This window comes from Vipera berus (genome assembly GCF_964194415.1).
Source record: "Vipera berus genome assembly, chromosome: 1".
NCBI classification, from domain to species: Eukaryota; Metazoa; Chordata; class Lepidosauria; order Squamata; family Viperidae; genus Vipera; species Vipera berus.
In genome coordinates this window covers 73,148,759-73,171,067 of record NC_138202.1, presented here as the reverse complement: position 1 = coordinate 73,171,067, position 22,309 = coordinate 73,148,759, and the positions used below count along the sequence as shown (strand labels likewise).

The following is a 22,309-nucleotide window of genomic DNA, read 5'->3' as shown; positions in this document are numbered from 1 at the left end:
GACAGGCCAAACAGATTTCCATGCGGAGTGCTGGGAATTTGAATCAGAATGTGACTGGCAGAATTGGCTTTGTGGACTCCAGGAACCTGTTATCACCACCTGTCAGTTTTACATGACACTACTGAACTTCATTTTGTTTTTGTTTTTTACACACCTCCACAGTCAGTATATTCAGCCCACAAAATTAAATTTCTAGGAAACCAACTCCTGGTATAAAGTAGATCTATCAAAGTAAAACAAGATTATAATTTCTTTGGATGAGTTATTTGTTTATTAAACTTAAGGCGTTCATGAAATACCTTGATAGCTATAGCCCTCTTTTGAGTGAATAAACCGTTTGGCAAATTAGAGCCAAACTATATCTTGGGAAATATTGCCCGCACTCCCTTCTAAAACAGTGTATCTTCAAAGTTGCATGGCTATCATGAATATTCCTGATAAACAGAACTACTTTCTTACTAAGCCTTACTATATCAAACCAAAGAAGTCTTGCTTTTTTCTCCAACATGTTAACTTTCTTTAAAGAGAGAGTTATTGCCAAGGTGGTTATCCTTAAAGAGTGGTTATTGCCAACCACTCGTGGAAATGGACTACATGCACTGTGTGATTCTTCTGGTCAGAGAGATCAGCCCTTAATGTCATCTTATGAAATTCACCCAATCTCCAGAAATCTCATGTTTGTAACTGCAGAAGGGTGGGGGGGGAGAGAAATGTGCAGCAAAAAAGCTGTAGATCAATCCCTTGCCCAATATAGAAATATCATAAATCAACTATGCCACATAATCAGATTGGATATTGGATTGCTATCCAAGAAATGGTAAGACTGAACACAATTACAAGATCAGTGATATCATAGGGGAAGTCTGGAAATGTATTTCATACTGAAAGTATTTAATCATTTGGAAGGTTTGAAATACAATAACAAATGTTTAAAATTTGCTTCTGCTTTAGAAGACATATATCTCTCAAATCAAAAGTGAGACCTATTTTAAAGTTTAGTTCAAAACAGTTCAACAGGTTTGACAGTCACCAGGTTGATGAAACTGTTGGAATTCCTATAAGATTTGGAATATGCATGTATGTTTAAGAACATACATATTTTGTAAAGCTCAAGCCCATTTAATCCAGAATTATTTTGCAAATATTTCCCAAACCTTTAAGGGGAATTTGGTGACTCTTCTACCTATTGCTCCCTGAGTTGAATTTCATGTGGGTTTTTAATAACTTTTGAAGTAGTTTGCAAGTTCAAACTGAGAAAGGCAAGCTTATCTAATCCACTTTCATGCTACATCTTTGCTTGGAATTGTACAATTAATTTTCCAAATTTCTGTTTTCATGCTCTTATAGCCAGTACACATCTGTGCCTTCTAAATGATGGGGAGCATCTGTCATCCTGAATCTTGATACTAAATCATCCGTGCACCTGACATGAAACAGCAGTTTCTTATTTATACTGCAGTTCATTGCAGTTATTCAGGATTAGTTCTTACTGAATTCAGTCAAATTTACTTCTAAGCGAATGTGAGTAGTACTGCACAACCCCTTTGATCCAGAACAAACTATGAGACAACGAGGAACAATTGATTCATTAAATTATAATCTTCAGTGTCAAGTTCTTACTTGGGGAATGAGCAACATTTCAGGGGATTAAAAGAGAAGAATGCACACACAATTATCTAGGAAATTCAGGCTTTGGAAGACTGTGCAGTTTTACAAAACAAGTAGAACTACCCTGTTACAATTTCTTTTGAAAGGGTAAGGTCTTCTGACGTCAGCAAAACAATTCTGCACAAAGTGACATGATGGCTATTTGTCAACTTCTACAGTATTTCATTCACAAAGCTGTATTTGCTGAGGCATCGTGGATAAAAGAAACATTTTTGCAGAAGCCCATTTATTTATTTTCCTGGTCAAAGTTAAGTGTTCCTGAAGCTCACCTCAGGAGAAATGCTTGCACTGAGTGGGTCAAGGGAGGAGTTCCTAGTGCTTTCAAGACCTATATGGAGAATGGCTTGGCATTGCATCACTGACTGTAGAACTGTATTTGATTAATGTGCACTCCCAAATTGCTATACACTTGGAGTACCACTAAGACAACACTGCTCTCAAACAATAATAACAAAGATGCCCGTAGCTGGATAGGAAAGAGAAAGAGAGAGAAACAGAGATACAGAAAAGGGAGAGCAAGAACGAGGCTTGAACATTAGCAAGAGGATCAGGTGCACTGTGTGGAAGGAGCTTGGAATCCTGTGATACCTTCTGGGCTCCTGAGAAGGCGTGGTAGAAGCTAGAAACATAGGTCATGATGGCCTTCTCGTCGGGACGGGCTGTTCCAACAATGTCTGTCAAAGAAAACCTGAAGTTAAAGAGCATCTTAACTTAGGGGAAGTGAGAAAAGTGAGGTTATGAGGGGGGACCAAGTGAAGAGTGGAATTACATTTTAGCCCCTGCACGTTTTTAACAAAAGCTTCTTTGGGTGTACTGAGGAGAAGGTTCTCCTATGTTGAAGGGCAGTTATTCCTGCTTCTTTTCCCCTGCTTTAAAAAAAAGCGTTTTGAAAAATGTGCAGATTAGCACTTCCAAAAGGATGAGTGTCTATTAGGTCAGCAAAAAGATAGAGCATATAACCTCTAGATGATTACTGTATTACATCCAGATTCAGTCACAGTTTTGTCCCATACAGAATTAACCTTGAGAACACTCAAGCTTCCTCTTTCTGCTATATATTCAAGATGGTCAGTGATTAATATTTACATGTATTTACTGTATATGTAAGGGTGTCGGTATATACATATGTTGTATATAGCATGTTTATATGTGTATTATGCATGTGTACACTTTTGAGAGCAGGCAACAGAATTTCATTTATGTGTGCCAGTGTGCCCACAGTAAAAAAACGACAATAAAGGTTATCTAATCTTATCTAAATGAAACTGCTATTGTCTCTCCACCCAAAACCTGTGAAGTATTTTTATCTGCTGTTGGCCTGAGTGTTCCAAGCATTTGATAAGGAGTTATTGCTATTTATTACTATTGTATTTACTTGTATCCCACTTTTATGATTTTTACAAATAACTTAAGTTGGTGAACATATCTACCATATCTTTCTCCTCCTATTTTCCCCGCAACAATCCTGTGAAATGAGTTGGGCGGACAGAGAGTGACTGGCTCAAAATCACCCAGCTGGCTTTCATGGCTAAGATGGGACTTGAACTCACAGTCTCCTGCTTTCTAGCCTGGTGTTTTAACCACTAGATCAAACTGATTATAGGAGTAGGTGCTGATCATTTTTCAGACAAATGTTAATGTTTTTCACAGTATCTCCTTGCTGCTTTGAAGGGGAAGACAAGGAATGAAAGGTAATCTCTAGAGCACAACAAGGAAAAAAAGTTTGATGTGAGTCTAACCACTCATTTTTTTCTAAGAGTTTTATTGGATAAAGAATTTCTTTTTACCTTGAGATAGCAAGTCCAGAGGCTCTCTGTATAAGAGCATGGAGTCTTGGGAATCTCAACTAAAACTACTTGCAGGGCATAAAGTTGAACATTAAATAATTGTTTAATTTTGATTGTCCCCAAAGTGGTGCCTCCTAGTATTTTGATCTACAACTCCCGGAACCCCTCAACCAATGACCTGATAACTGGAGAATTCTGGGAGATGTAGTTCTGAGATATCTTAAGAATACCAAATTAGAGACGGATTAAGCAAATTAAACAGTGGACAGGCTGGCAGTCACATCCTGCAGAGTATGTCCTAAGCTTCTGTATATAGCTAAGATCCACTCTAGAAACAGTTCTCAAAATTCATGACCTAGATAGAAAGAAACAACTAGAGAGAGCCTAGGCAAACAATAAAATGTTCTCCCAAACTTTAAGGTAAAAAAAAGGCAGTGTAAAGGGCCTGAAAAACAAAGGCAATGATAAAACTAGAATTTAGTTGCCAGTGTTGATTTCTAAAATACAGGAAGGGACAACACAGCAAAAATGAATATTTAACGTCAGTATTCTAGAGCAGATATCCAAGAACAGAAGGTTATACTGAACCATTTAAAGGACAGTGGCCTAAGAAATAAAATGTCAAGATAAACTATTTAAAAAGGCAAAAGTCAATGAAGGATGACTAGCCCTTTGTTCTATTTTCTCTTTATGTATTGTAGATTGCTATCATATCACTGTTTGTTGAGAATTCAACTTGTTTGCCCAAGGTGGAACACTGAGTTAGCCAAAGAAAGGTGTGCAGCTATTACTGAGGCTCAAAAAGCACACTAGGGACGAGTGAAAGAAAGCGCTAACTCCACTTTACTATTATTTGTCCTAGCCCAGCTGACATTATTTTGCTACTACATGGAGCTAATGACCATGACTGGATCTCATGACTGGAACAAAATCATGAAGGACGTTAGAAAGTCCCAAATCTGTGCTGCTACTACTGATACACACAGATGTTTTCTCTGTTATCCTATTAATCAAATGGCATTAGTTATTGTGCAGGATCCAAAAATTAGACCAATATTTTAAGATTGTGGTTGCTGTAGATATATCAGAGCTTGGTCTGGTCTAAATGTGTCTAAATATGTGATAAGGAAGGAATGATCTGTAAGAACCCAAAAGTTCTAGTAAATACACGAAGGCATTTTGAGGAATCTTTGGGCGGAGTGGGAGGATGAGAAGGGAAACAAAATCGGATTTTACTATACCTTCTGCATCCAACATCTTTGGAATATCTAAGTATCTTTCAGCCACATCAAAAGCTGTATTCAGATTTGTAAGAGGATCATCCTAAGAAAAAGAATGGTTTTATTAGCAGTAAATACATAATACAAGAAAATACTTCAATAACCATCAGTTGCATAGTATATTTCATTGAAAAGCTAGATCAGCTGACTCAAAGAAAACAGAGAAAACAAATTTAACTAAAGGACAATGGTCTTATCTAGCATATTTCTTCAGGAAAGACTACTTTTTATTTTCTCCAGTTTATAAATAACCTACAGGCACATTTTTTTATTTAGCTTTTTGAGTATTTTAATAGTAATTTGTATTACTGTCGTATATAGAGAGGATTGCTATGCTTTTAACTTTCTTGTAACCTCTCTGATGGATGAGGATGGTTTTCGGTGGCCCTGCTTTCTCACATAATCATCTAAATAGTCAAATAAAGTCAACTCTCTTCAAGTCCTGCACATTCAAGATTATCATTTGATTTAACTTCGGGAATAGGCATTTTGATTGATACCCCCATTGCTTGTGGAATTCCCTTCCAATGGAGACTCACACTGTTCCTACTCTTGTAGGTTTCAGGAAAACAATTAAGGTCTATTTATTTCACTTAGCACAGGGAGAGGGCATATTGTTGAGTGAAGGTTGGAATCTGGTGTGGTCATAACCATTTCTTATTTTGATACTTGACAAAATGTATACTTTTGATGTTTGGTTTTGCCTATAGTATGGATTAACATGGGTTTTTCTTTTTATTTTATGCTAATCTTGACTGTCACGTACAAATAAATAGGCATACATAGATCTCAATTCAGGCTATGTATACTGCAAGAAACAGATGACATCGTCTTGCCATTAACTCTGCTATTTTCACATTTAAAGAAAGAGGGGGGAAACAGGAGGACTTTGCACGATTTGCATAGCTAGATTCATAAACACCCTTCTATGAAGAAGAACATTCTAGGAGCTGACAATTAAGACATTTCTTCTAAAAGAGGAAAATGAAATCCTTTTGCCCTTAATTTGGGGAACTCAATATAACAATGTTCAAGGAACAAAAAGAACCTTTTAAAAAGCTGCTGAAGCATCCATTTTAGTTAACTACTACGGTAATTATATTATAGATAACATTTGGAGCAAACATACAATCACTGCATTTTTGTTTAAATTGTTCCTCCTTTTATAAAGGTTAAGCAAAGATAGATTAGATTAACTTGATTTTCCAATATACTATTTTATTCTTTTCTAACATATATAACCTGTTATCTGAAATATCTCCATTTCTTTTAACTTAGTAACAGTTGAGGAAAAACATTTTTCGAACTTACTGATAAATGGGTATCAAAATGTATAGTCAGAATGGGCAGTAGGATTTAAATTGGAGATGGCCACTATTTAACAAGCATTATAATCACAGTGATTTATCAGACCTCAGTTAAGTGGACATATTTTCCCTTCAGACACCTTCCCGAAATCATGGATAAATCCAATTATATCAACAATAATTTCAACAGTTGACTGAATTTACATCTTTGGTGTAATTATGTATAATCTGTGAATTGAACCAAATAAATTCAGATGTAATAGATCAGGGGTGTCAAACTCAATTTCATTGAGGGCCGCATCAGCATTGCGGTTGCCCTCATGGGGCCGGGTGGGTATGGCCAGGGTGGGCGTGGCCTACTGGGTGGGCATGGCTAGAGTGTGTATGGCCTACTGGGTGGGCGTGGCCAGCTCTACATCATTCGCATCAAGGGTGCCTATGGGAGCCTGGGCAGGAGTGGGACAGATCTGAGGGTCTGGCAGAAGGAGGGTCTCTGGGCCAGGGCCAAGGCAGTGGGGGCCGTTCCCTCACTGTTTCCAGGATGGCTTTGCGGGCCACATGAAACCACTTCGCGGGCCGGATCTGGCCCCCGGGCCTTGTGTTTGACATGTCTGTAATAGATATTCAGCTTTAGCAGCCATGTTTTCCTCCTGAAAAGTCCATTTAACTGTATTAGGAGGTTTAAATACACTAAATACACATTTGTACAAATGCATGTTAAACATTATTGAAATGTCACCAATTGCTATCCTTCTAACTTTTGCAAATCAAAACAAGCATTTGAATTAACCTGAGTTAGAATTCTGAAGGCCAAGGAACTGCCAATCTGCTGTTAATCTAGATCTTCATCAGCATATAACTACTTCCTTTTCCAAACTGCTGCCTTCCACATGTGCTCTGGGAGTCAATCCAACACATTTGGAGAATACCAGGTCAAAAAAGACTGCCTCAAATCATTATAGCTGAGCTTTTCAGAGAATCTATTTCATCTTAGGTAATATTATCCAAAGGTTTTATTCTTTTGGGATCTATGAACCTGAGACATCTCAAAACATAACACAGTACCTTTCTTAGTTTTCCATAGTCGATAAGTTCTGGACGATGTCGGTGAATCAACGCACAAAAACCAAGACCATCCTTCCAGCTATAAAAGAGACAAAACAGAATTAGTTATATTCTTCAAGAAAGCAAACTGAAGAAAGTCTAAATCAACAGTGTTCCCTGTGCATACAATTGGGCAGAGAAAATATAGTTGATTTGGATGGCATCTTCCAAAATTACAAATGCTATTAACTTACAATTCTTTTCATCTGAGTCAGCACAACCAACAATCAGGGACAATTCAAACTGTGGGCCAACACATGGGAAAAAAACAAGTCAGCCATCTAGAGATTAATTGTATTTGGATTTAATCAAAATTTCTATTCATAAGCATTTTTGAAAAGTCAACCAGTTTCATATTTAGAAGGACCTGGTAAAAATAAAGAAGGTATATTGTTTTATCAATCACTAATGGATATATCCAGTAAAATAATGTTAAATTGTTGTTTGCCCTTTCTATTGTCAGATTTTGGCAAATAATGATTCCAGTTTGTCATATAATCAATTCCAGTTAGATATAAAAAGGAATACAGTATGACACACGACAAGAGCTATTTTCTTCAAATGAATGAAATATAGTTTCTTTAACAGAACTGAGGTGAGAGGGGAAGAATAAGGACATCAGCATCTCTTGCTGGGCTTCACGGTATAATATTCCTTTTCATCTTCTTTATTGATTTTTGACAGTTGTTTTTATTAACTGTATTTCAATGGCTCAGAAGGAAGAGAGCAGTAGAGAACGTAAATACACAAACATTGTCATTAGAACATGATGCATTGCTTCCATCTTGTCTCCATTGCCTGGACTGCTGTAATCAACCAAAGTTAATGATCAACTCAGGCCTAGCTTTATCGCTTAAACTTTTCAGTGCTGAAGTATACAGAAACATAGGTAGAAACAAGTCTGCTAGAGAAATGTGTTTTTTAAAATGAATGTGTTATCTGAGTGAAGCCTCGGTAGGGCAAGGAGGGGGGAAAAATAGCAGTAGCACTACATTCTCTTCCTTGGTTCCTCAACCCATTAGTCTGCATTAATTACTTTGTAAGTAATGCAAAAGCCATTTTACATGTCATTGTACATAGTTAAATCCTATAAAAGTTATTTTCATCATCTCTCCATAGTTTGCTAAACCACAGCATAACATTAGTTTTCCATTTGCATGTTGAATAAACCAACATGAAGCGACACTGCCTTCATGTTTCAAGTATAACAAAGAACTGTTGTTTAGTTTAACAACAGATGAAATGATGAGGAAAGAAAGATGAGCCCAGCATTCATTTTTATCTTGGCAACCTTTAGTTTAGCAAAGTGGGAATATAGTCTGAACCGGTCCTATCTTTATCTTGTTTTGGCTGGATACAAGTTTAAAAAAAAAGCTTCAGCATTTTAACATTACCAGGGGGAATTGCATATGGGTCAGCGAAAAACAAATTATGAAAGCAGCATTGTATTGTTGTGATACTTGGTCCAACTATTTCGTAGGGTTATTGTCACACACATGTAAAAAGGGAAAAAAATTATGTTGCATCAATGCCACATTGTTTGACAGAAATCCCAGTCCTGAAGATGTGTCTGATGCCATGGTAACAAAGTAAGAAATTTTAGCCAATTCTGGCCCTCAAATCCTGAACTGGCAGGTAGGTTCAAAGCACAAACACTCCATCCTCCTCCATCTAAGTAGTGATGTTAATTGTGAATGTTCTTAGCATAAGGTTTGAGGACAGCTGAGCTGAGCATTATGCAGCATCCAAATCTTTTAAATGAGATTTTTCTCCAACTTGGGACAGGCACTGGCTGTGCGATTGGGATATGTGACATATTAGAAAAGTAATATTTTCAGGGAACTGCTTTTAATGCTCTTTACCTAATATGGAAGTTTTGGATGTTCACGTTTTTGTAAGGGGCAGTTTTCCTTTGGCACCACAGCAAAAGCCCTTCTTTCGCAGATGTCTCTACAGAACAAAAGGTAAAAGCATTAGTTCCAAGTTTTCCTTAACCATTCTGACCTTTAAAGTCACTGAGGAGAACCTGGATGGCACCTTCCAAATGCACTTCTGAATCTCCCAAGAACCAGTTTTATATTGAAAGCCCAGAGTAAAATAGTAAAAGTAAAGTAAAAATAAGCAGCCCTGAGTCTTCTGCATTAGACGGCCATGGCAAATTTTAATTAATAATAATGACCCTAATAATAAAATACAAACTAAAGTTAGCAATAAAAAATAAGAGTTTACTCAACCTAAAAGTTATGATAATGAGGTACAAGCTTTAGAAGAGTCCTAACGATCAATTTGATTATGTGCGTTATATTATTTTAGTGACTAAGAGATTGCATTTAATTTTTTAAAATAAAGGTTCGTGTTTATTTATTTCTATTTACATCCATCCTTCATTATTTTTTTATAAACAACCCAAGGTGGCAAAAATGTCCAATATTCCTTCCTACTCCTATTTTCAAAACAACCACCCTGTGAGGTAGCTTGGGAAGAGAATGAGTAACTGGTTCAAAACCACCCAGCTGAGCTGGCTTCCATGCCTAAGCCTGGTTTCTAGCCTGATGCCTTAACCAAATATAGCTTTCAGTATTAAATATTTAAGGTACACCAGCCTTGTTTAAAGAATTTAAAATACAGTCACTGGAATTTTTCCCATACCCCTTTCCTTCCCTGAGATTTTATGATGTTTTTGGCAGTTGGCACCCGAAAATGAAAAAGAAAGTAGCAGCTGAGGCAACCGCTGTTGATGCTGCATTTCCATAGCACAGTATTCATTTGAAATGCTCTTTCTTTGAAGTTTCTTTAAACTTTATTCAAAAATAAGATTATAAATCTGGAATGCTATTCTTTCAGCTTTTTCCAAAAGCACTCAGTTGAGTAAAATAATACAGAGAGATAAAGTCAAATTTCCTTTCTGTCAAAAGTAAATACTCAGTGACTATGTGAACGTGCTCATGTAGTTTTCTGGACAATAATGTGGAATTAACTTGTTACTGTTTTTTTCTAGAGCTGTTTTCAACTTCCCAGCCCTCTAATTAATATTTAGTGCTCTCACATCTAAGAGCTATGCAGACTCAGCCCTGAGATCAGATCCTCCCCTCTTTTTATTAATACTGTCAATATGCTGCCGCATATAAAACAAATCAGTTCAAAATTATTAACCTAGCCTAATAGTTACAAAGATGAACCGAGTGTGAAATAATAATAAATGAATAAAAAGGCCAAACCGAAGAGGTGCGTCTTGAAGCTCTTTCAGAAAGCTAAACTAACCGAGACTCCTAAGGAAGCGGAATTCCAAAGTGTGGACAGGCAGAAAAGTTCTTTGAAAAAGAACTTTGCCTCCCCTGCAGATCTTAATGCCTAGGCAGGTTCCCTAACAATAAAGAGAAGCCTGGGTCTACAACATGGGTCTTCAAACTCGGCCCTTTTATGACTCATGGACTTCAACTCCCAGAATTTCTCAGCCAGGCATGCTGGCTGAGGAATTCTGGGAGTTGAAGTCCATGAGTCATAAAAGGGCCGAGTTTGAAGACCCCTGGTCTACAATATCATGAAAGCTGTCAGCCTATGTCCACCACTCTTATGCCAAAGTCAGGGAATGCAAACTTGGAATTCCTTAACTCTGCATTTTGTAAATAGAATCAGCAACTTTCAAGTACCTCTGTGCAATTAATCAAGCAGAAACACTAACTTCTCACTGATGTGCAAGTATCCTTCATTCAGAGTATAGGTTTCATGTTCTTTCCCTTGAGGCAACTCATAACATACAAACTCTTCCCCATCATAACTATCATTGAAAGAGATAAGAACCTGTTAGGATTTACCTTCTACTGAGATATCCTGAATGGCAAAACGAAGGATGATGGTCCAAATCATGCCAAGGGTCATTTTTGCATTCCCATCAACAATCTCTGTAAAAAAGAAATGTAACAGTTGAACAACCAGAAATAAATAAGCATGTTCTTAAAAAAAAACTATTAATCCAACAACAGAGCTAGACACCCTCTGAAATCTATGATAAGAAGAGGGGCAGAGGGTACATAAAAACTCTCTGGACTTACGATGAAGATCAGAAATCATCCGCCGAGGAGAAAAATATCAAACTCCTCTGAATGCATATTGCTTCTCTGGTCTAATTTGAGCTGTCTGGTTTTCTTTTTAATATCTTTCCATTTATTTATTTGACTGATGCATATGATGCCTTCCTGTTTGACTGCTCAAGACAGTTTACAGTTTAAGTTTTAGTACATCCTGCTTTCAGAGTGTTGGCATGAGAACTTGTTTTTTAAAACCAGAAACAGCAGCTGGGCTCATTCAATGTTTAAAAAATATACCGTAAGTTACTCTTGGTTTCAATATACCCAATTGAAAGCTAGGTGGAAGTTAGATCAAAAGGTTGGCATCACAATTATAGATCAAAATTTAGTAAAACAAATTAGAGACTTAAATTGTGCACATATAAAGAGGATATATAATGCTTTAATTGAATTGGATTCGGAAACGGAATTAGTTAAAGATTGTATGATAAAGTGGGCACAAAATATTCAGGAACCAATTTCGCTGGACACTTGGGAGATAATTTGGGTCAGAAATTTTAAATTTACTCAGGCTCAAAACTTAAGAGAAAATTTTTATAAAATGTTTTATAGATGGCATCTGGATCCCAAGAAGTTGTCTAACATGTATCCTAACTTACAGTCTAAATGTTGCAGATGTGGTAGTTTAGAAGCCACCTATTTTCATATGTGGTGGACTTGTAGAAATATAAAAGCTTTTTGGATTAAAATTTGGTGGAACATTCAAAAGATTTTTAAGAGAAAGATAAAGTTTTCTCCGCAATTGTTTTTATTGGGTATTGTTGTAGATTGTGATGTTAAAGAAACCAATTTGATGTTGAATATGATAACAGCAGCACGGTTACTGGTGGGACAATATTGGAAGAAGGATAGTTTGCCTACTATAGAAGAATGGGTGTTTAAAGTTTCGAATCTTGCAGAAATGTCTAAGATTTCTGCTTACTTGAAAGATCATTCACAGGAAAGATATATTTCAGTTTGGAGGAGATGGATACATTATATTCAGAATAAATATGGGACTAAAAAGTTCCATTTAGCTTATGAGTAGATTTTAGAGGGATATTGTTATTGATCTTAGTGTTGGTACTTTGTATGTATTTATGTTAAAGGGGAGTTAAAGCACATTATGAATTTGGTTAATTGTATATTATGTATAATTTTTATTTAGAATATGATTATTATAACTATAATCCTGTATTTAGCTCTGGGAAGTGGGGGGGAAGTGGGCGGGTTTGGGGTGGGGGGGATTTGGGGATATATTGTAAAATCTTGTTTTTGTAAAACTCTTTAAATAAAAAAAATAAAAAATAAAATAAAAAATAAAAAATATGATTTGGTTTGGTACCATTAGCCCCCTTTCACAATTTGCATTATTTAGAAATAGGCTGGTTGTTTACTGGCGTTACACAATGCCAGTGTCCACATCACCACATAAAAGGAAGTTCAGTTTCTATTAACTGGTAGAAGAATCTTGAGGGTAGTCAAGAGAAAGAAATTAGATTGTCTTTCTGGCCAATCTAATGCTCAGAGATTCCCATCATATCTTGGTTTTCCCCCAGGATATCAGCTAGTCAGTTACTCTAATAGCTGTGACACTACAGCTGAAAATTAACAATAAAATACTGGCACTTCCATTAACATTTCTGCTCCACCTAGAACTCCATAGAGAAGCAGCTATATCCTTCTTTACAGCAAAACAATAGAATCTTGTGGTTTCTTAAAGACTCATCTATGTATTATTGCGTAAGATTTCCTGGATCATTAATGAGATTCATGGAGTATTGCCCTGAGAAAGGAATATATAGAAACCCACTGTTGCTATGGATGGTAGAACAGAGAGAGTAAGAGTGAAGAAATGAAATGCAGGTGATAAAGTCACTGAATTTATTTATGTAGTCATTCAATATACAGTTTGGGATATAACAGATATTTTTGCATCAAACTGTGTAATGTGATAAGAAACAAAACTTTTCAGTTTAATTGAGAGAGGTGTTAATTCTTTTAATTAATTCAAACTTGATTACTTTCTTACATGAAAAAGGTCTATCAAGTCCACCCCAATCCAAATAACACCACCTTATGCTATATTAAAGAGCGTTAAGGTGTTTATATCCACCTGCCTAGCAGACAGACACTATTGTTTTGAGATGTTCAGTAGTTCAAAATAATTGCCTAGATCAGCTGAAGGATTCACTCAATGAATCATGTCAGTGTTAACAGCAGATGCATAAAGCTCCTAATTCAGGAATAATAATAATGATGATGATGATAATGATGATGATACTGATACTGATACTAATAATACTCCCAGTGAGGCACTACCTTGATGTGGTTGTGGGCCTTGTATGCTCTGAGGAAGATGAGAGCTATGCCAGAGGTTCAACCATACTAGACAGGTCACATCCGAGGAGTCAGACAAAGAGTATCTCTCCCATAAAAAATATGGTGAGATGTAAATTTCAGAAAGTCCAGTCTGAACATCTTGCTGTGTGACAAACCATAACAATACCACCAAATATCCACATCTGCCTATCCCAGGTCGCTGGAAAGGATTCAATAGGTAGACAAAAATGCCAAATCCAGTCTGAACATCTGGCAGACTATGCAATGAACCATAACAACAATAACAAAAGAAAGCAAAGGTAGTATCAATAGTAATAGGTTCCCTTGGGTGTAATTCCAAACAATTAGAGGACAATCTGAACACCATCAGCATTGACAAATTCATCATCAGTCAGTTGCAAAAGGCAGCTTTATTGGAACAGCTTACATATTGCAACAATACCTTGTTTAACATTTAACACTATCAAATATCAACAGCTGCCTATCCTACGTCCTTGGGAATGACTCAATAAGTAGATAAAAATGCCAAATCCAGTCTAAACATCTGGCTTTAGTGTGTGACAAACAAAGTCAACCAACAGTCCAAAAGCATTCCAAGAGAAGTAAGGCAGCAAATTCATAATGGACAGCAGGACTGATTAACAATTATGCCAATAGAAGTCTTCATTCAAATGTTAGTTTAGATCTTTGTATTATCTATGACTGGGCAGCAGCAGCAGCAGCAGCGGAAATAATTAAAAACAAATTCTGAAGGAAACAGTGAGGGTTAACAACTTGCATCCAAAATGTGATCCTGTCAGATTCTATCACCTCATTTCAATATTCCACAATTTTGCAACAATAAAAATGTGCTAAGTGACAAAGAAATCTTTAAGACAGATTCATGAATAAAAGAACTGTTGCTAGGGAGCAACAGTTTGGATTTTATTTGCTAAAGTTGGTAACTCTTGTATGTCTTGTTCTCCGCCACAAAACCAATGTTGTCACCCTGGTGTCAGGAATATATCTGTATATCAAATGCGAAGATATGTTCATATGCAAAACACTCATTCTGTTGCAGGGGTTAAGCATGGAGTGAATCTGTTTTATCTTGAAATTCCAGAATTCTGATATAACAAAGAAAAGGCTAATAGTTCTTAAAGGTCTTCGGGGTAGGGAATAGAAGAGATGTGGGTTTATTAGTACAGCTTTAGTACAGCTGATGGACACCCCCCCTTTCCTCCAAAATCAATGGGGCCCTTTTGGGAGGTTCATACCAATGGAGAATTGAGATTCTGTTCTGCATCTTTCACGCTTTATGAAGCTTCTCCATTAAAAGAAAAAGGAGTTGACAGAGACATGAAATACGGACTAAAGACTAAGGATGATGATATGAATTCTCCAAGAAGTAATAGTGAAAACTTGTACGAGGGATCCTTAAAAAGTCAAGCAAAAATATCTCAGGTGTGAATTCTAGAACAGTTGTCACTCTCCTTTCTCACGATCTCAGAGTGCTGTTCACAGCACACTCAACAAGGAAAAATGTTCAGATAGATCTGCATTCAGCCTGTGAAAAGATACAGACTGTTGTTTGAAGAACAGGAACAGCTGGAAAGAAGAAACCAAGTGTTCTGCTCTAAGTGAGTATATTTCCATATAATTGGTTTTACTACAATAAGTCTTTGTGAACAGAATATACAAATAAAGATACAATTTCCATCCCTTTGGTGCTCAGTTGTTTCAAAAGGAAAATAGCCACTGAATGTTCATAATAAAACTGGGTTCTTTAAAAGGACTCCAAAAGGCATTAATATGTATATCCAGGGCTTTTTTTCTCATAGAACACTCAGAACGGAGTTCCGGCACCTTTTTTGGATGGAACCTTGTAGGGTAGGCAAGGTGGGTTGTATGACCTGTGTGAGTTCCGGCACCTTTTTCTTTTACAAAAAAAGCACTGTGTATTGCCCTGTTTAACTCTGATATCTCCTTGTTTTTACATAGGAGGATCACGGGATATTTTTTTTTTGCATCAGGATTTCAAAGAGGATTTATGAAGTTATTTCATATGTAAACAGGAAATATGATGGAAATGCATCAAAAGAGAATGAAAATGTGTTTACACTCTATGTTGCAGTTCATTTTATTACAAAATGTGGACTATTTTTGTGCCACTTGTAAGAATTTACTTTGGATTAAAAAACTCCATTACTAAGTGTGAGAGGTCATGCAGTATAAGCAACTAAAGCAGGGGTGTCAAACTCAATTTCATTGAGGGCCGCATCAGCATTGCGGTTGCCCTCAGGGGGCCGGGTGGGTATGGCCTGGGGAGGCATGGCCTACTGGGTGGGCGTGGCTAGAGTGTGTATGGCCTACTGGGTGGGCATGGCCAGCTCTACATCGTTCGCATCAAGGGGGCCTATGGGGGCCTGGGCAGGAGTGGGACAGATCTGAGGGTCTCTGGCAGGAGGAGGGTCTCTGGGCCAGGGCCAAGGCAGTGGGGGCCGTTCCCTCACTGTTTCCAGGATGGCTTCGTGGGCCGCATGAAACTACTTCGCGGGCCGGATCTGGCCCCTGGGCCTTGTGTTTGACATGTCTGAACTAAAGGGAATGCTTTCTTGAACCTGCAGAATTTGCAGAATATGAACAGTACTGTAAACTATATAAAGGTGCCTTTAATTTAGCCAATAAAAACAATAATTTCACTATTTATGATTTCCCTTGTATAAATACAATTTTTAAAAATTGTCCTAAATGTCAGTGTCTCTTCCTTACAGTTTCCTTTTTACGCCACAGTAAGAAATGTTACCCCTTCATGGATTACTGCCTTGTCGTGGCGAAGGGGCTTGCGTAATTCAATGAAGCTATGAGCTATGCCGTGCAGGGCCACCCAAGACGGACAGGTCATAGCAGAGAGTTCTGACAAAACGTGATCCACTGGAGAAGGAAATGGCAACCCACTCCAGTATCTTTGCCATGAAAACCCCATGGACAGTACCAAAAGGAAAAACGATATGACGCTGGAAGATGAGCCCCTCAGGTCGGAAGGCGTCCAATATGCTACTGGGGAAGAGCAGAGGGCTAGTTTGTTTATGTTTATGTTTATTGGACTTATATACCGCCCTTCTCCCGTAGGACTCAGGGCGGTTCACAAGGAATTTAAAATAACAATACAAATTACAAAAGTTAAGTACAGTTAAAATAATTAAATTTAGTCCTTGAATAAAATAAAACCCCTATTAAACTCCAATTAAAACCCAATTAAAATAAAATTACAATTAAAATTCTCAGCCCTGGCCGGAAAGCTCAAAGAGCCAGGTCTTCAGGTCCCGGTGGAATGAACGAAGGTCAGGGGCAGTCCTGAGCTCTACGGGCAGCTGGTTCCAAAGGGCAGGCGAACCCACAGAGAAGGCCCTCCCCCTGGGTGTTACCCGCCGGCAATCTTTTGCCGGTGGTACCCTGAGAAGGCCCTCCCTGTGGGAGCGCACAGGACGAAGGGAGCTTGATGCCGGCAGCAGGTGTTCCCTCAAATATCCCGGACCCAAGCCATTTAGGGCTTTATAGGTCATCACCAGCACCTTGAATCTCACCCGGAGGGCAACCGGAAGCCAATGCAGCTTACGGAGCAGAGGTGTTACATGGGAGTATCACAACCCCCATCACAACTCACGCGGCTGCATTCTGCTCCAGCTGAAGCCTCCGAGTGGTCCTCAAGGGCAGCCCCATGTAAAGAGCGTTGCAGTAGTCCAACCGGGAGGTCACAAGCGCATGAGTGACTGTGTGTAGGGCATCTCGGTCCAGTAGCGCCAAAAAGAATGAAGCGACTGGGCCAAAGCCGAAAGAACACTCAGCTGTGGATGTATCTGGTGGTGAAAGGAAAGTCCGATGCTGTAAAGATTTGTTTCTCCATAGGAACCTGGAATGTAAGATCCATGAATCAAGGAAAGCTGGACATGGTCAAACAAGAGATGACAATACTGAACATCGACATCTTAGGAATCAGCGAACTAAAATGGACAGGAATGGGTGAATTTAATTCAGATGACCATCAGGTATACTACTGCGGGCAAGAATCCCTCAGAAGAAATGGAGTAGCCTTCATAGTCAATAAAAGAATAGGAAAAGCAATACTGGGATACAATCCTCAAAATGACAGAATGATCTCAGTTCGAATTCAAAGCAAACCATTCAATATCACAGTAGTCCAAGTCTATGCCCCAACCACCGTTGCTGAAGAGGATGAAATTGACCGGTTCTATGAAGGCCTACAGCACCTTATAGAACTAACACCAAAAAATGATGTCCTTATCATCATGGGGGATTGGAATGCTAAAGTACGAAGCCAAAATATAACCGGAATAACAGGCAAGTTTGGCCTTGGAGTACAAAATGAAGCAGGGCACAGGCTGACAGAATTTTGTCAAGAGAATACGATGGTCATAGCAAACACTCTTTTCCAACAACCCAAGAGACGGCTCTACACATGGACATCACCAGATGGTCAACACAGAAATCAGATTGATTATGTGCTCTGCAGCCAAAGATGGAGAAGCTCTATACAGTCAGTAAAAACAAGACCAGGAGCTGACTGTGGCTCAGACCATGAGCTTCTCATTGCAAAGTTTAGGCTTAAACTGAAGAAAGTAGGGAAAAGCACTAGGCCACTCAGGTATGAAGTAAATCATATCCCTGTTGAATATACAGTACAGGTGACAAATAGATTTAAGGAATTAGATCTGATAGACAGAGTGCCTGAAGAACTATGGACAGAGTTTCGCAACACTGTACAAGAGGTAGCAACTAAAACCATCCCAAAGAAAAAGAAATGCAAGAAAGCAAAATGGTTGTCTGAGGAAGCTTTGCAAATAGCTGAGGAAAGGAGGGAAGCAAAAGAGCCTTGGTGGAGCAGTGGGCTAATGCCTCCTTAAGTAACACCAGCTGCCTGCAATTAGTGCAGGTTCGCATCCCACCAGGCTCAAGGTTGACTCAGCCTTCCATCCTTCCGAGGTAGGTAAAATGAGGACCCAGATTGTTGGGGGCAATAAGCTGACTTTTTAATAATGCCGCTTGGGGGGGGCAAAAGCCCTAATAAGCAGGCATATACATAGAATGAAGGCTATTGCTAAGCACATTGTTTTGTGCTTAGATTGTAAGCCGCCCTGAGTCTTCGGAGAAGGGCGGGATATAAATGGGAATAAAAAAAAAGGCAAGGGAGAAAAAGAAAGATACGCCCAATTGAATGCAGAATTCCAGAGAATAGCTAGAAGAGATAAGAATGCCTTCTTAAATGAACAGTGCAAAGAAATAGAAAAAAAACAATAGAATAGGGAGGACCAGACATCTCTTCAAGAAAATTGGAGAAATGAAGGGAACGTTTCATGCAAAAATGGGCATGATGATGGCAGGGGCCTTACAGAGGCAGAAGAGATTAAGAAGAGGTGGCAAAATTACACAGAAGAACTATACAAGAATGAGCTTAACGTCCCTGATAACCACGATGAGGTGGGCACTGACCAAAGAATGTTCAAGCTTTCGCACCATTGCACTCATTTCACATGCTAGTAAAGTTATGCTTAAAATCCTACAAGCTAGACTCCAGCAGTATGTGGATCGAGAACTACCAGAAGCACAGGTAGGATTTCGAAGAGCCAGAGGAACTAGAGATCAAATTGCCAACATACGCTGGATCATGGAGAAAGCTAGGGAGTTCCAGAAAAACATCTACTTCTGCTTCATTGACTATGCTAAAGCCTTTGATTGTGTGGATCACAACAAACTGTGGCAAGTTCTTAAAGAGATGGGAGTACCAGACCATCTTATTTGTCTCTTGAGAAACCTATATGTGGGCCAAGAAGCAACAGTGAGAACTGGACACGGAACCACTGATTGGTTCAAAATTGGGAAAGGAGTCCGGCAAGGCTGTATACTGTCGCCCTGCCTATTTAATTTATATGCAGAGCACATCATGAGAAAGGCAGGGCTAGATGAATCAAAAGGTGGAATTAAGATTGCCGGAAGAAACATCAACAACCTAAGATATGCAGATGATACCACTCTAATGGCAGAAAGTGAAGAAGAATTAAAGAGTCTCTTGTTGCAGGTGAAGAAGGAGAGTGCAAAAGTTGGGTTGAAACTTAACATTAAGAAAACCAAGATCATGGCATCCGGCCCTCTCAATTCCTGGCAAATAGATGGGGAAGAAATGGAGGTAGTGACAGATTTTATTTTCCTAGGCTCCAATATCACTGAAGATGGGGACTGTAGGCAAGAAATTAAAAGACGCTTGCTCCTGGGGAGGAAAGCCATGGCAAATCTAGACAGCACACTAAAAAGCAGAGACATCACCCTGTCAACAAAAGTGCGTATAGTCAAGGCTATGGCCTTCCCAGTTGCAATGTATGGCAGTGCAAGTTAGACCATAAGAAAGGCTGAGCACCAAAGAATTGAGGCCTTTGAACTATGGTGCTGGAGAAGACTCCTGTGAGTCCCTTGGACTGCAAGGTGATCAAACCGGTCCGTCCTAGAGGAGATCAACCCTGACTGCTCTTTAGAAGGCCAGATCCTGAAGTTGAAACTCAAATACTTTGGCCACCTAATGAGAAGGACTCACTGGAGAAGAGCCTAATGCTGGGAAAGATCGAGGGCAATAGAAGAAGGGGATGACAGAGAATGAGGTAGCTGGATGGAGTCACTGAAGCAGTAGGCGTGAGCTTAAATGGACTCCAGAAGATGGTAGAGGACAGAAAGGCCTGGAGGAACGTTGTCCATGGGGTCACGATGGGTCGGACACGACTTCGCAGCTAACAACAACAACAAGATATGTTAGCATTGCCAATCTAGTATCAATATAGAATTCCAGTGTCTTCTCTTGTTTTTCCAAACTTCCGATATAGCTCCTTGGACATTCTGGAGCCAAGATGATGATTGGGAAATGATTAGTGATGATATCACTTGTAGTCAAGTGATATCAGGGATCTTTAACTTTGAAATGCTGTCTATTCTATTGCACATTGTGCATTTTCAGAGACTGCTTCTTTCCTTCCACTTACTCAGATATATCAATGTTGCATAACATTGCATAACAAGCTGTAATAAATAATAATAATAATAATAATAATAATAATAATAATAATAATAATAATAATAATAATAATAATAATAATAATAATAATAATAAGAAGAAGAAGAAGAAGAAGAAGAAGAAGAAGAAGAAGAAGAAGTTGGAAGGGACCTTGGAAGTCATCTAGTCCAACCCCCTGCTCAGGCAGGAAACCCTATACCATTTCAGACAAATGGCTGGCCAGTCTCTTCTTAAAAACTTCCAGTGTTGGAGCATTCACCACTTCTGGAGGCAGGTTGTTCCACTGGTTAGTTGTTCTAACTGTCAGGAAGTTTCTCCTTAGTTCTAGGTTGCTTCTCTCCTTGACTAGTTTCCATCCATTGCTTCTTGTCCTGCTTTCAGGTGCCTTGGAGAATAGCTTGGCTCCCTCTTCTTTGTGGCAGCCCCTGAGATATTGGAACACTGCTATCATGTCATCCCTCACCCTTCTCTTCATTAAACTACACATACCCAATTCTAGCAACCGTTCCCTATATGTTTTAGCCTCCAGTCCCCCAATCATCTTTGTTGCTCTTCTCTGTACTCTTTCTAGAGTCTTGACATCTTTTTTACATCGTGGTGACCAAAACTGGATGCAGTATTCCAGGTGTGGCCTTACCAAGGCATTGTAAAGTGGTATTAGTACTTCACGTGATCTTGATTCTATCCCTCTGTTAATGCAGCCTAGCACTGTGTTGGCTTTTTTGGCAGCTGCAGCACACTGCTGGCTCATATTGAAGTGATTGTCCACTAGGACTCCGAGATCTTAAATCATGCATAACATTGTTTCACTCTAGTATTTTGGGGGAAGGTTTGCGATGTTTAAGAAAACAACTTGGCTCATCATGTTCTTGGATTAGAGAATCTATGAGCAATTTTTCCCCTAAGATGAACAAAGGCATAGGACTCTTTCTTTTCTCTTCCTTCCCCCAAATCAAAGATAATGAGACAGGATAATAATCCATTAGAAGGAACACAGAGAGCATATATCCATATACCTGGTTCTTGGTGACTGGGCAGGATACAAATGAATGTAACCAGTGAATGAATGGATGGAGAGAAGCCAAAAACTGCTTCCAGCTATTCTAAGACTCCTTAATTGAGTGAAGTCATAGAGAGGAATAGTAATAGTAATAGTAATAGTAATAGAATAGAATAGAATAGAATAGAATAGAATAGAATAGAATAGAATAGAATAGAATAGAATAGAATAGAATAGAAGCTGGAAGGGACCTTGGAGGTCTTCTAGTCAGTCCACTGCTCAAGCAGGAGAACCTATATACCATCTCAGACAAGTGGCTGTCTAGCCTCTTCTTAAAAATCTCCAGTGATGAAGCAGCCATGATTTCTGAAGGCAAGCTGTTCCACTGGTTAATTGTCCTCACTGTCAGGAAGTTTCTCTTAATTCCAGGTTGCTTCTCTCTTTGATCAGTTTCCAACCATTGTTTCTCGTCCTTCCCTGTGGTGCTTTGGAGAATAATTTGACCCCCTCTGCCTTGTGGCAGCCCCTCAGATACTGGAACACTACTATCATGTCTCCCCTATTTCTTCTTTTCTTTAGACTAACCAAACCCAAGTCTCGTAGCCGTTCTTCATAAGTTTTAGTCTCCAGGCCTTTGATCATCTTAGTTGCTCTTCTCTGAACTTTTTTCAAAGTCTCGACATCTTTTTTGTGATA

At 38.7% G+C, this 22,309-nt stretch overlaps 1 protein-coding gene across 3 annotated transcripts in view; it reads right to left on the bottom strand.

The window, feature by feature from the left end:
* ACTN1 (actinin alpha 1) overlaps nt 1-22,309 on the bottom strand; it is a 66,330-nt gene that overhangs the window by 37,860 nt on the left and 6,161 nt on the right. For 2 of the 3 annotated variants that reach the window (XM_081312620.1, XM_081312621.1), the window contains exons 3-7: nt 10,962-11,048; nt 9,009-9,096; nt 7,108-7,186; nt 4,697-4,778; nt 2,257-2,342 (exon numbers count right to left, since the gene is read on the bottom strand). In XM_081312620.1, coding sequence (XP_081168746.1) covers nt 2,257-2,342; nt 4,697-4,778; nt 7,108-7,186; nt 9,009-9,096; nt 10,962-11,048 — 422 coding nt within the window. Of the gene's footprint in view, nt 1-2,256; nt 2,343-4,696; nt 4,779-7,107; nt 7,187-9,008; nt 9,097-10,961; nt 11,049-22,309 lie in introns of those variants that run through there. The other variant, XM_081312622.1, reaches the window with a different exon arrangement.